The sequence below is a fragment of the Coptis chinensis genome, chromosome 8 (genome assembly GCF_015680905.1).
Source record: "Coptis chinensis isolate HL-2020 chromosome 8, ASM1568090v1, whole genome shotgun sequence".
Classification (NCBI taxonomy): Eukaryota; Viridiplantae; Streptophyta; class Magnoliopsida; order Ranunculales; family Ranunculaceae; genus Coptis; species Coptis chinensis.
The window spans coordinates 27280220-27294088 of record NC_141463.1 but is presented as its reverse complement, the minus strand read 5'-3'; the positions used below and the strand labels follow the sequence as shown (position 1 = coordinate 27294088).

General features: G+C 36.5%; 2 protein-coding genes across 3 annotated transcripts; one reads left to right on the top strand and one right to left on the bottom strand.

Annotated features, from left to right (window-relative positions):
* Positions 1-4476, top strand: LOC147480855 (Pentatricopeptide repeat (PPR) superfamily protein). Of its 2 annotated transcripts, XM_086576171.1 has the most exons (4): positions 1-2224; positions 2444-2695; positions 2761-2904; positions 3557-4476. In XM_086576171.1, the coding sequence occupies exon 1, from the start codon at positions 110-112 to the stop codon at positions 2072-2074; it is 1965 nt and encodes a 654-aa protein (XP_086432297.1). In that variant the 5' UTR covers positions 1-109; the 3' UTR covers positions 2075-2224; positions 2444-2695; positions 2761-2904; positions 3557-4476. The 2 variants fall into 2 exon arrangements, with proteins under 2 accessions (XP_086432297.1, XP_086432296.1); XM_086576170.1 differs by having other exon boundaries at positions 2444-4476.
* Positions 4477-5355: 879 nt separating this feature from the next.
* On the bottom strand, positions 5356-11022 carry LOC147480854 (Translation elongation factor EF1B/ribosomal protein S6 family protein). Its single transcript, XM_086576172.1, has 5 exons — positions 10723-11022; positions 9685-9739; positions 9510-9566; positions 6754-6831; positions 5356-6238 (listed from the first exon to the last, which is right to left on the bottom strand). The coding sequence occupies exons 1-5, from the start codon at positions 10993-10995 to the stop codon at positions 5814-5816; spliced, it is 888 nt and encodes a 295-aa protein (XP_086432298.1). The 5' UTR covers positions 10996-11022; the 3' UTR covers positions 5356-5813.
* Between the last annotated feature and the right edge of the window lie 2847 nt (positions 11023-13869).

The window sequence follows — 13869 nt, the reverse complement described above, 5'->3', positions numbered from 1 at the left end:
ATATCTCGATTCTGGACAAAGATATCGAAATATCAGAGAACAGAAATACGAAAAAAAAAATGTTTTATTTGTTGTTAATCAATCGAGAAGTTGAATTCATTCAAACATCATGCACTTGAAACAAGGATGTTCCTTATTACTTAAAGTTCCGAAAAAATCCCCCCTATCATTACTATCCAACTCAAACCCATGTCCTAATCTTCAAAACCTCAAAGAATCTCATGTGTTAAAAAGATTGAACCATGAGAAAGACATAACACTAGCATTTGAGTTTTTCAAGTCAGTAACAACCACCAACTCATTTAAACACACTCACTTGACTTACCAAACCATGATATATAAACTCGGGTGTGAAAATGAACTAGATGGTGTTCAATATCTTTTACAAAGGATGAATATAGATGGGGTGAATTGTACTGAAGATATTTTTATTACTGTGATTAATTGTTATAAGAAAGTTAAGGCGGCGGAACAAGCGTTGAAGATGTTTTATAGGTTGAATGATTTTGGGTGTAAGCCGACGGTGAAGATTTATAATTGTTTGTTAGATACATTGTTGAATGAGAGTAAGTTTCATATGATTAATCCTGTTTATGTTAATATGAAGAAAGAAGGGTTGGTGCCGAATTTGTTTACGTATAATATTCTTTTGAAAGCATTGTGTAAGAATAATCGCGTAGATGGTGCGCGTAGGTTGCTTGTTGAAATGTCCAAAAATGGATGTTGTCCTGATGATGTGAGTTATACTACTATAGTCGCGTCTATGTGTAAGGACGGAAAGGTTAAGGAAGCAAGGGAACTCGCAAGTAGGTTTGATCCCATTGTACCTGTTTATAATGCTTTGATTAATGGGTTTTGTAAGGAATTTGATATTGAGGAGGGGTTTTTTTTGTTAGGTGAAATGAGGGGCAGAGGTATTAGTCCTAATGTTGTAACGTACACGACGATTGTGAACGCTCTTGCTGAGTTTGGAGATGTTGAGTTGTCTCTTACTGTTTTGGGTCGAATGTTTGTTAGTGGATGTAGTCCTAATATGCATACATTTACGTCTTTAATTAAGGGGTGTTTTCAGAAAGGAAGTGTATATGAAGCTCTCGACGTGTGGAAGCGTATGTTGAGAGAAGGATATGAACCGAATGTTGTTGCATATAACTCGTTGATGCATGGTTTGTGCTCTAGTGGTAAACTTGGAATGGCAGTTTCTGTTTTCAATCAGATGAAGGAATATGGTTGTGTACCAAATGTCACAACCTATAGCACCGTTATTGATGGATTTGCAAAGACTGGAGACCTGGAGAATGCAACTGAAATATGGAATGAGATGATAACACGCGGTTGCCATCCTAATGTTGTGGTGCTTACCTGCATGGTAGATGTCCTTTGCAGGAATTTGATGTTTGATCAAGCTCAGTGGCTTATTGAGAACATGGCACTGCATAAGAACCCCCCAAATACAGTTACATTTAACGTGTTCATTAAAGGTCTATGTACTGCTGGAAGATTAGATTGGGCAGTGAAGGTGTTTGATGAAATGGAAAAATATGGGTGTGCGCCTACTGTTAGTACCTATAATGAGCTTCTTGATGGCTTATTCAAGGAACACAACTTAGGGGAAGCCTCTGGACTTGTGAGGGAGATGGAGGACGGGGGAGTTGAGTTCAATCTTGTGACCTACAATACTGTAATCGGTGGGCTATGCTTTGCTAATATGGTTAATGAGGCTTTGCAATACTTGGCAAAGATGGTGGTCAGGGGAATACAGCCAGATACAATAACATTCAACACAATCATCCTCGCTTACTGTAAGCAGGGCAAGGTTAAATCTGCCATTGATGCCAACAGGTTAATGACTGGTTACAGGTGTCACGCAGACTTGATTACACACACTAGTCTAATATCTGGTCTTTGTGAATGGTTCACTTTAAAAGAAGCCATGACTTATCTTTTTAAAATGCTAAAAGAAGGCACTTTTCCCTGTGTTGCCACATGGAATGTGTTGGTGCGGTCGTTATTCAGCAAGATGGGTTCTTTGGGGCCAACGCAGTTGCTAGATGATATTCTAGAAAACGGATAGCTGTTGAAGAGTATGCACAGTTTGTTAAGACCATCTTGGTACTGGAAATGGGGAGTGTTGTACTGGCTTTCCACCTTCAAGAATTTCTCATTGGAGCTTGACCAAATTGTGTCTTGCATGGACATGATATCTTCAAGGAGAAATGGACAGGTACATATTTTGAATTTATGGTGCATTAGACTCCATTACCTCTTAATTGTATAACTCACAAAATGTGTTGCTCACTTGCTCTGATGTAAAATATTTAAAGCAACTATAAACTAGGAATTTTATGTTGTACAAAAATAGGATGGCTCCAATATTTCAGTCAAGGTTAATTGCTTGTAACTGCCATGATCCTGTAACAGCTGAATTTGTCTACCCTTGCAGTCCAAGCAATGTCAAGGAAACCAAAGGGACGGCTTCATATTGGTTTACAAAGCTACTGACAAGACAGATATTATCTTACATGCCTTAAGATTAGGAATGTTCAGAAAGGAGAGAAGCTAGATGAGTTTGCCTTCACTTTTTCACAGAGTTTCCTCCTGATTTGATGCATGGGATGGAGATACGAGGCTGCAGGCTCCCCATTCCAAAGCCAACCGTCGAAACTCGAAATGTCCAGAATGGATATTACAGCAGGTTAGAGTTGGAGATAGTTTTCAAGTCACGGTGGGTCAATTTTTCCTGATTTTTCATTTTCTCAGGTTTTGTTACTGCTAAACAGAACTAAGTAGTTGCTATTGAAGTTAGTCAAGTTGTCATTCCACCAGGCGGAGTGAATTAGCCTCTTTGGTTTTATTTCTTCTCTGCCGAGGAGTCTACAATAAGTTAATGAAAGTAATTCCCAGGTATTCTCAAATCTATCATTATGTTATTGTTTTCTACTTGCCCGTTTAGCTTTTGATATAAATTTGCATTTAGCTACGCTGAAGGTGCGGACTGTTTTGTTCTTACGTTCCACTTGACGTGAAAGTTCGAAGAGATTTTGATGAGAGTGTGATTATTAGAAATCCAATTGAAGTCATGTCATGATGAACGAATAATAAAATCAAAATTCTGTAGTCATGCCATGTATGCCAGTCCATTCAAACTCCTGTCAGGATGTCATTCGTGTTTTCTTTGATAAGGAATTTTGTAATGTCACTGCCTTTTAAAGCAACCAAACCCCGTGACGACACCTTAGTTTTCATCTATATTGAACAACAAGATTTTGCTATATGTTCTGGCATACCACCTGCGTTTTCACCTGATTAGACATGCTCTATTACGTACTTTTGACCACATACATTGCAGTTCTAAACACTTGTATTTTGAATGGGGCGGCAGTATTGACACCCCACAAAATAGGACTAGCACCCCTTCTGGATGATACATGTCATATAACATCCATTTTTCTCTCTATATATGGGATGATATATGACATATAACATCCAAAAGGGATGCTAGTCCCATTTTATGGGGTGCCAATACTGCGGCCCTTTTGAATGTGCTTACTCAAAGGAGGTGTGGACCACAATGAAAAGTGCTACTAGTATGGATGGCGGTGTTAGAGATTCTAATGCTAAATGGTACCAAATTTTTAGAAATGGAGGTGGTAACTGAAATTTGGAAGACATTTGTATGTGCTGTGGTGCATGAGATTTTGGGGGAGAGGAATAGATGAAAGATGAAGAACTGGTCTCAGTCCCCTCAGGAGCTGTGCAGGAAACTACTTCAACAATGAAAGTCTACTTTCAAACTGCTTTACCTGGAGTACATGACTCCCCAGAATTGAGGATACTTGCAGCTAGGCTGCATATACATTGAAAGTAAAAGACCAAGACTGATGCATCATGTATGGTGCCTATGCAAAAGATCACAGGGTAATGGGATTTCTTTTAATATAGATGAATCTGTAGAGGGGAACTCACATGTATTGGAGGACTGGTCAGGAACACACAAGTGGAGGTCCTTATGGCATTTTCTATGAGCTCAAGGTTAAAGTTGGTCGTATTTCAAGAGCTGAATGCCATTAAGGTTAGACTTAGAGGTGCAGCTTAAGTGGGACATGTGAGGATAGGGTGTTGACTGACTCACTCAGAGCAGTGAATATCTGGTCGAGCTAGCTGTCGCTTTCTCTGCCTTTGGTGCTGATTCAACAAGATCAACAGACTAAACGGTTATGGCAGGGACGTATTGTCTGAACACTGTTGCAGCTATCAGGCCACCATATAGGGACGTTTCAAAGCATTGTTTTTGGACATACCTGCAGGAAAGGAAACCAGGCTGCTGATTATCTTATTACATTTTGTAAGTCACAAGTGAGTGTTATATGTATTCCATTCCTCCACTTGATCAGAACCTATATATGTAATATAGTTCGGGAGGACATGAAAGGTACTTGTGACATTAAGATAATACATTAAATACTGATTGAGGCCTGCCATTATCTCTCAACTACCACACACACACACAAGTCGTCTCAGGTTCATTTGTTAGTCGTCATTGCCTTAATGCTGCAATAAGTTTGTGTTGTCGTGAATTAGAATATTCAGTTTCAGCTTAGCCAAATTGGGAATCAAAATAAATCGGAAAACACAGCAGTATTCACTAGACCGCCAAGAAAGAAAAAGGAGTATTCTGGCTGTTTTGTGATCATAGTCTCCTAAAATCGGTGATAGTTTCGCAGCTTATATAAATCTCCTTTCACACATTCCTCTACTACTTGTGATCTTTGGTTTTGTTCAATTACTAAAAAGAGTTTATAGGATAATACTCAAATTTGCATTTCTAGTCTAGATGTGCAAATTTTCATCTTATCAAGTAAAATGAATAACGGCAGCTTCTGTTAATATTTTTTCAAACCTCAAATTATGGATTCTCAAAGAAAAGCAGCTTCAGTATGTAAGGCAAAATGCACCCTTAATTCCTCAACAGTAGTTAGACATAAAAAGAGGGTGAGTTTGATCGTTTCATGGTATGAGCACCAGTCCTCCAGGCTCCAGTACATAAATCTTTCAAGGTGAAATTGCGGACTGAGTGTAGACCTGCACTACTATTTTCTTTTCTTGTGGTCGTTCACAAGAAACCCAAAAATAGGTAGTCTCTAACTGTCCTCTATTCCCTCTTTGTATTCCGAAGTTTTGATTACTTACGCTGAAAGAAGCTGCTTTTGTTGCTCTATAGCACATGCCAATCAAGAACTACATTTTGTGAGAACTGGAGTATGCCAGTAATATGAGGAAAGCTGATCATACTTGCTTAACTCAGCTTAGCAGACTCCCGCATGTTCTATTTCAATATTTACTAACATGATTGAATAATCCAAAATTCTATGCGACATTATATAAGCGTACAAGGAACTTCATAGAACCCTTTACAACATTGAACCAATGTGACGGCACAACGAAAGTTCAAGTCTGAGGCACTGTTATACTTTGTGAATAAGAAAACATGGAGAAAAAACTCAACACCAGGACGCGTAAACAACTGCTTTCACTGGACTCCGGCTGACTTTAAGACTGAACTTTCATACTCTTTCATCCGATTCTACCATTGCAAATGTTGAGTCAATCTTCTACTTCTGGTCAGACATCACAAACAATGAGTTCCTACATTATCTAACACGACCCTTCTATAACCATCAACTTCCCTTTCTTAAGTTTAACCTGACCAAAAGACTACATGGTTACCACCAAAAAAGACCACAAGTCTCAGTTGACATATCCTGCTCCATACTTCCACAAAAACGGACAAAGTAAATGACTGCGAGCTATTTTCATGCATAAGCTCTCTTTCTGGTGCTAACATGAGTTGATCCTTCATTTATAACCTTTTCTTCTTCACTGTTGTCATCAACAACAATTATGTCCTCTTCAACATCATCATCTTCGTCCTCTTCTTCGCCCATATCGTCTTCATCATCATAATCCGAATCATCATCCATAGTTGGACGTAAAGTGTGAAATTCCGGAGGAGGAGGGCAATACTCAGTGATCGCTTTGTCTCTCTTAATCACAAGATGCCGTATAACTCTTTCATCCTTGTCCAACAGACTCTTGAAATCGTTGATCAAACTCGCTTCCAATTCGAAGTTCATCAAAATGTAGTGTGCATTTTTTGCCTTCCTTATCTTGTATGCCAATCTTCGGAGACCCCAATTACTAAATCTCCATATCCTGCCCTTCTTTTCCTTGATAAATTCTGCAGAAAATGGTTTCAAATGTTAAATGGCAATTTTTAGAAGGTAGAAGTGGCATGCGTAACTCACCAGCTCTATATACTAAAGGAATTAGCTATTTCTGGGTAGTAATTTAAAGAACTCGTGATCGATGTGGTTCTCATCAAATTTCCCAGGCATAGGCACAGGATCAGAGCTAAACCATGTGCGTGTATTTAGGGAGAATAAAAGGATGATTTCTTCTTGCTAATTACTGTACTGGAAGTATAGAAATGCCAACTGAAGTAGTTGAGAGTAATCAGGGCATGAAATCCCAGAAAAATGATTTTGAATCCAAATCTCTGAAGAGTTAAAATGGTAACAAAAAACATGGAAGCCAATTTTGCAAGTCATAAATGGCTAATAATCTTTTGTCAAGCCTAATAGAGATTTATAATGAAAGACGTGGTGAGTAACCTTATACTTAATCATGTACTTCACAAAAGAATGAGTAAACAGAAGGAAGGAAAAAAGGAGAATTAGGAGGGGAAGAGCGCACCTTCAACTTTGGAATTTACACTTCCGACCTCATCTTTATGCTCTTCATGGATTAAATAAACCACTTCATAATGACGCACTGCAAAAAGAAGAAATATTATAAGAAACTTTTCACTATAATGTCAATGGGCCTGTCCAAGAATATAACACAAGTTGAGAATGCAATCAAAGACAAATATGTCATACTTGTCAACCAAACATTTGACATGACTTACGAATACATAGGGGTTTTGATGTATATGAAGGCAGAAGCAACTTCGAATCAATAACACCAATGAATAAAATTGATAACACCCAAAAACTAGGGTTTCAAAAGAAAAACGAATTTCCTCTAATTTAATCTCTCAATTAAATAATCCAAAAACAACCAACCTAACAATGAAGGCCTAGATGCCTTTATATAATAAACCTTGTTCCTAATTCTATTTAGAGTCCTAACAGGAAACTACTACTAACATAACAAATAAAAATAGAAACTAACTAAACCAAATACTATTAATTCCATGCATGCCCATGCATCAAATGAAGCAACTTTGAATCAATAACACCAATGAATAAAATTGATAACACCCAAAAACTAGGGTTTCAAAGGGAAAACGAATTTCCTCTAATTTAATCTGTCAATTAAATAATCCAAAAACAACCAACCTAACAATGAAGTTCTAGATGCCTTTATATAATAAACCTTGTTCATAATTCTATTTAGAGTCCTAACAGGAAACAACTACTAACATAACAAATAAAAATAGAAACTAACTAAACTAAATACTATTAATTCCATGCCCACGCATCAGGATTTCTATGTTCCCCAACAGGTGAGCTAGGATCAAATTGAATACCACTTATCTAAAGTTTCTTGCGTTGTACTTTCAATCATCTAGTCCTCCCGAATGGTGTAAACTTCAAGAATAAGGACCCGGTTGTGAACACCCACCAAAGAAGGTTTACCGGATAGATGGAATGGTTCATTCCAAATAATATTGATCAAAAGAACTAGTACATTCTCTGTCTCTTCCTACCATGTCTACACATAGGTGGTGTGGAAAGTACTATTTCTTTCTTTATCAGTAAATGTATATATATATATATATACATATATATAGTCATTCTCTAAAAAATAGCTACTTAAGTTAACTTAAAATAAGTACGTAAGTAAAACTTCACATAGAAAATAAATTCAATTCTAATTTTTAGTGGATATGATATACTCAATATTAAAATCATCTTCATAAAATTTCAAGTCATTTGCAAACTTCTTACAATGCCAAAAATTGATTGCAAAAACTCCACATTTCTGGACTGTTAGATTTCTTTTTATAGATAACAACAATTTTTATTTATGTTAGAGGTTTCCAAATGAGTTGAAATTTTGTGGAGATAATCTTTATGGTGAGTATTTCATAACCACAAAAAATTAGGTTTGAACTCATTTTCTAGGTGAAGTTTTATTTACGTACTTATTTTAAGTAAACTTAAGTAGCTACTTTTTAAAGAAAGACTATATATATATATATAAACAAACAATACAAAGTAGTAGAATTAGATATCCTACATAACATTACAACAAAACTGACAGAAAACTAAACATAATAAACAAAAGCTCGCTAAGCACAGTCCACCAAAGATCCCCATCTGAACACAGAATCTCATGAAGGAATATCATGCCATTCCACCCAAATCTATGACCATGGTAAATCCTTTGATCAAAATAATTTATGAGAGTATTATGAGTAACTTCTTATGAAATCCTCAGAGAAATATTTTACTACATTTGTAACAATCTGCCCCATCTTGTCACGCGATACTGTCCCCACTTAAGACACTGCGGGGTGTGGGGTTTTTCTCCCGTCAGGACTTCCCAGGAAGTCAACCATCCCAAAACTACTCCTGCCCGAGCACGCTTAATTGTGGAGTTCTCACCAACCTCCAGCCAATTTTGCTAGGACGTTGGTTTAATTGGTTTAGTTTTGACTAGGAATGTTCCAGACTTTGATCCCAGCTGTTTGTATTTCATTTCAATGTTATATGTTGAGACTTTTGATATATCTAGAAGTTAAACTGGTCGGCTAATGACTAGAAATTTTTGAGGTGTCACATTGTCGCTTCCAATAAGGCATGCAAGCCTAAAAGCTGAGGCATATGTTTTATAGTATTAGGGCAGTATTTATCTTAAGGTCTTTTGCTTAGTAGGATTTTATGTGAGCCTAGTCCATTCATGATTGAACCGATTAACTTAGTATCTGTGTTCTTTACTTCTTTATGCATCTATTTTTTCGAGCTCATTTTAGAATAGGGGGAATTATATTGTTGCTCAATTGATTTACATGGGTAAAAATATCCAATAATGGATTGAACTAGACTTACAACGTACAGTAGCTAAGATAAATAAAATATAATCAGTGATGATAAATCCAAAAAATTCTACCTAGACAATCTAGAGTATTGCTTGATATAGTCCAGCTTACTTAAACATATTTCCTTTTTCTAAGACACAAACTTCAAGGGGGCGGTCTTTATTCACATCATAATAAAAACAAAACCCAATTGTGCTCGATACAAGTGAAAAAAATGATATAGATGTGAAATATTGCGCGTGTGTGTATTTGAAATAACGGGGAAATACTTACCATCCTATGTATATTTGAAATAAACAAATATATGATGACCAAACCTCACTGGAAGTACAAAGGGACTATACTTACAATTTCAAAATATGTTTGAAAGAAAGGGAAGAGAGTGACAATTGAGCATCCTTACTTTCTTTAAGATTCAAGTCGCTTTCCATCTGGAGATTCAGGAACTCAAAAAGTTTTTCTGCAAAGCAAACAATCAAAACATACGCTAAGGAACCCATGATATCAGAAAGTAGGCTTTTTGATATGAGACCAATTCTTTCCACACACACACACACAAAAAAAAAATCACTGCTGACCTTCTTCAGCATCTGCAAAATCTGGGAGTACTCTGCCATCTTCCTGAAGTTTCTTCTGAAATTTAAAAGTGAAAATCCATCTCAGAAACAAATATAATATTGATGATACCATTTTCCAGCACAAATCAATACTCAAAACAAACAAAAAAGCAACAAAAAGAACCATAATAGTAATGAGAACTTAGCAAAAGAAAATTGCCACATATTAATTCTTCCAAGCTAACTGAATCCACATAAGAAAGCCAAACCATTACGTAAGGTCACTCCATTAGAGAGTAGGTTGATTCCCGTCCTCCAGTGGTATTTTTATTCTTCTCTTGCAGGAGAGAAGAACAGATCTTCCACCATCAAAGTTCAGCCACTTGTATCTCAAATTCATTTTTGTATTTTTCTAATAGAATAAACAGATAGAAGCATAGTCTTACAGAAAAAAAATCTTCAAATGTTATTCTTCTCTATAAACATGCCCGTATATGTCTTCTTTTAATCTTCTATCTTCGACCTTTGATTAGTAATCTTGGTCATGTAAGAACCCTTGATTCCACCTGCTCACTTTTATGGGACCCTTTATAAGCCAACAAGCTATGAAAGTATAAAACATCATTTCCTTTTGCCTCATTGTAGGCAGGCAAGAAGCGTCTATACTATTTTAGACATAAAACTACTACTATCGTTTTGGTTCAAGAGAATTTTGTTATACTATAATAGGCGAGGTTATTGTCTACTTGTCACTAAGTTTTTTAGCTTGTAGTTTTATCGTTCCTCATTTTCATATTGTTTTAACTGTAGAGTGTAGACTATCATATACAGCTAGCATTGGTAACTAAGACAAACATACCGAAATGAACTGAAACAAACAGATAATTCACTTCTTTTGCATTTCCAATAGTAATTTTTCCAATACCATACAACAATTCAACCAGGTAAAGTGATAAACACAACAATATAAAGTCCATGTCTCAAAGATGACTTCTTTGTAAAAAACTTGTAACTACTATAACTTTAAACAATAAGATAAGAGTTAAAAAAAAAGATCACCTCTTTAAGCAAAACAGCTTCAGGAAAAGGACCAGTAGCTTCATCAGGCTTTGGTATAGCACTATGAGAGTCAGCTTTCTTTTTCTTCTTTGCTTCAGTAATCACTGACCCCCTTCTGTTCTTCTTCACTCCAGTAATACATAACTTCTGATTCGAAAATGAGCTTGGTGAAAAACACCCATTTGCAGAAATGAATAGTTTGGTGTTTAGAGTAGTGTGGGAGTTTTTGGAGTGGGAAAAAGTTGGAGAGAGAGCAGTGTTGAGAACCTCCATTGAAAGTTTAGAGAAGAAGAGATGATGTTGGGCTATTTTTGGGGTACTTATAGGGCTTTTCCTAATTGGGCTATCCAGGCCCATTGGGCTTTATCCAGGCCCGAGATATGCCCGATATAGGTGATTTTTTGATATATCTGAATATTGAACTTTTTTTGAGATATACGGAATTTCTATGAAAGTTTATATCGCCCGATATAATCGATATATATGAGACTTTTTGACCAATTGTTAATATTGAAATTTCTTAAATATCCGAAATATCCGATATATGGACTTGCGAGATATATCGGTGAGATGCGATATTTTTCTGTCGAGATATTATGATATATCCGATAAAAGAAAGTTAGCTTGAGATGTGCTTAACTTCCTTGGACTTGCCTACTAGTTGCCTTTCTGTCTTTGACAAAAAGAGTTCTCAAGAACTAACTTTCCTAAGGTGAAGAAAAGAATGCAGCGCAGTTGAAAGACCATTACTATGTCACATGCATGATGGTTAAGGCAGAGATGGCATGGTGCCATAGTGGTATGTAGATTTCATCAAAGGCAGTGCCTCAAGGATTAGATATCCAGATGAGTTTGTTGCTGTCTTCTTTATCGAGCACAATAGGCAGTTATGCACCAAAGTTATTCACCAATGTTTGTGGATACACTGTTCTCATTCCTAATCTAGCTAGTTTGGTAGACATAAATTTAGCAGAAGTATGTTGTTAAAATTGGGATTAAACTTACCTATTTGGGAGCTTTGTCAAATTGAATTGTCAAAGAAGATAAATATTCGAATCAAAACAGAGCAGCTACTTGTTGGAATCTCTTTACATTTCAAACTACTTGTGAGTGTGTGCAAAGTGGAGGAGAAGAACATAGAATGTTCTTTCTACTTTTGTGCCTTTAAGATAGTCCCACATTGGTAAGCCACCAGCCCACCACTAACCGTGTATGTTTATCTGGGTTTTCTCTACCATAAGGGCATAGGGTACAAAGGTTTTTGCGTTGTGAGAGAGTAGGGGTGATAATTTGGCCCTCAGGCTGGCCCGGCCCTCATGCTTGTTAGGGGCGGGCTAGGGTCTAGGTTCTGGAGCATAGGCCCGACCCGCATTTGGCCCTTCCAAGCCCTCACTTGGCCCTCAGTATTTTTTTTTTCGATAAGATATATTTTATTTTTTTACATTATATATGTAAGGCACCACAATTATCCCTATTTGAACTAAATATTTTCACTACAAATAATGTTTAATAATAGTAGTTTACCACATATCATATGAGGTATTTTGTAATTTGAGTAAAAGAGTTCAAATATAAAAAGAAAAGTGAATTATGATTATTTTGTGTAAACCCAAAATAGAGGTGATAATTTATGTATTATACTATATATTTGTGTAAACCCTAAAAGAAAACCATATTTTCTTGTTATTTTACATTATATTTATGTATTATACTATAATTATCTAAATTGTATAAAAAAAATTATTAAATTAGTTTTCAATAGGGGATAAATTATAACATAATATAATATATGCACTTTTGTAATTGATTTAATGATATGTATATAAGTCATACATAAAGCAAATCCAACCTAACAACATAGTTAAATATTAAAAATGTAGATATTTTAAGAATATCATCTCTTCCACCATCTCTATCTATTTTTTTCTAAAGATATAAGAATTAGTTTTGTATACTTATATACATATCATTAAATCAATTACAAAAAAAAAAAAAAAATAAAAAAAAAAAAAATTACAAAAAAAATAGTAAACTAGTGAAGTATAATTAGACCGGGCCCGACCCGGCCCTCATTTGGCCCTCAAAAATGAGGGCCGAGGGGCGGGTTAAGGGCTTGAGTTTTCATGCTTGACCCTACTCAATATCAAATAGGGGCGGGCTGACCCGGCCCTCAATCATGAGGGCTTTTATGGTTTGAGGGCCGGGCTAGCCCGGCCCGGCCCTTTTATCACCCCTATGAGAGAGGACTCACAAAAAGCCACATACGCCTCACACCTAACCGTGTCGGGTTTGGGCTTGGGCTTACTGTGTGTGTGATTGGTTAGCGGCTTGGCTAATTGCCTAAACTTGTTTTTGCTTCCGACAGCAAGTTTCAGATTTCTATTCCAAGTAGGTTTCATATTCTGTTTTGGAAACCGATTGTGACCGATCTCACCTCTATATAAGTGGTTTGTGCGTCCACTAGATCAGGATCACTTACAGAAATAGATCTCGCACACTATTGTCTCTCCTCTTCTGTTCTCTTCTTTCTATGAGCCGTCAGAGTGTTATATCATCGTTCTAGAGGGAAATCTGATTAGTGCAAAACCAGCCTTCTGTAACTATTGTATCATGTGAGGAGAGGACGCCACTGTTGCCTTTCTGCACCATTGGAAGGGTCGAAATCTTTCCTTAAGGACAGTGTATTCCACTCCTTGGTTGTCTACTGTTACTGATGTCCTCGACTCTTTGTTGTTTTCTTAATCCGGTACTAACAATCTTAAGAAAAGAATTACGATATGTCTACACCACCAGACACACCGAACAAAGGAAACAAATTCTGGAGTCATGGAGGTTACTTCTAATATGATGGATGTTGCACCTATACTGTTTGCTCGCAACCTACCTGATGTGTCCAAAATTGAATCTTTCAGCGGTTCTCACTTCAAGCGTTGGAAGGAGAGGGTGTACTCAGGCCTAGATGTTCTCAAATATGCGAAGTATCTCACTGATACAACACCCACAGAGGGTTCTATTGATTTCGAAAGAAATCATGTTGCTTGGCTCAAAAGCAATAAGGTATGTCGTCATGCAATTTTGAGTACCCTGTCTAATGAGATTTTTTATATTTATTGTTCATCTAAAAATGCACATGATATATGGGATAGT

Bases quoted from the DNA above. Each gene is read 5' to 3' on its own strand.
- LOC147480855 (XM_086576171.1), top strand. From the start codon at position 110: ATGCACTTGAAACAAGGATGTTCCTTATTACTTAAAGTTCCGAAAAAA.
- LOC147480854 (XM_086576172.1), bottom strand. From the start codon at position 10,995: ATGGAGGTTCTCAACACTGCTCTCTCTCCAACTTTTTCCCACTCCAAA. The intron at 9,567-9,684 runs GTCAGCAGTGAT...TTTGCTTTGCAG, and splicing joins TTTTGCAGATGCTGAAGAAG to AAAAACTTTTTGAGTTCCTG. The intron at 6,832-9,509 runs GTAAGGATGCTC...TTCTTTTTGCAG, and splicing joins CGACTTGAATCTTAAAGAAA to TGCGTCATTATGAAGTGGTT.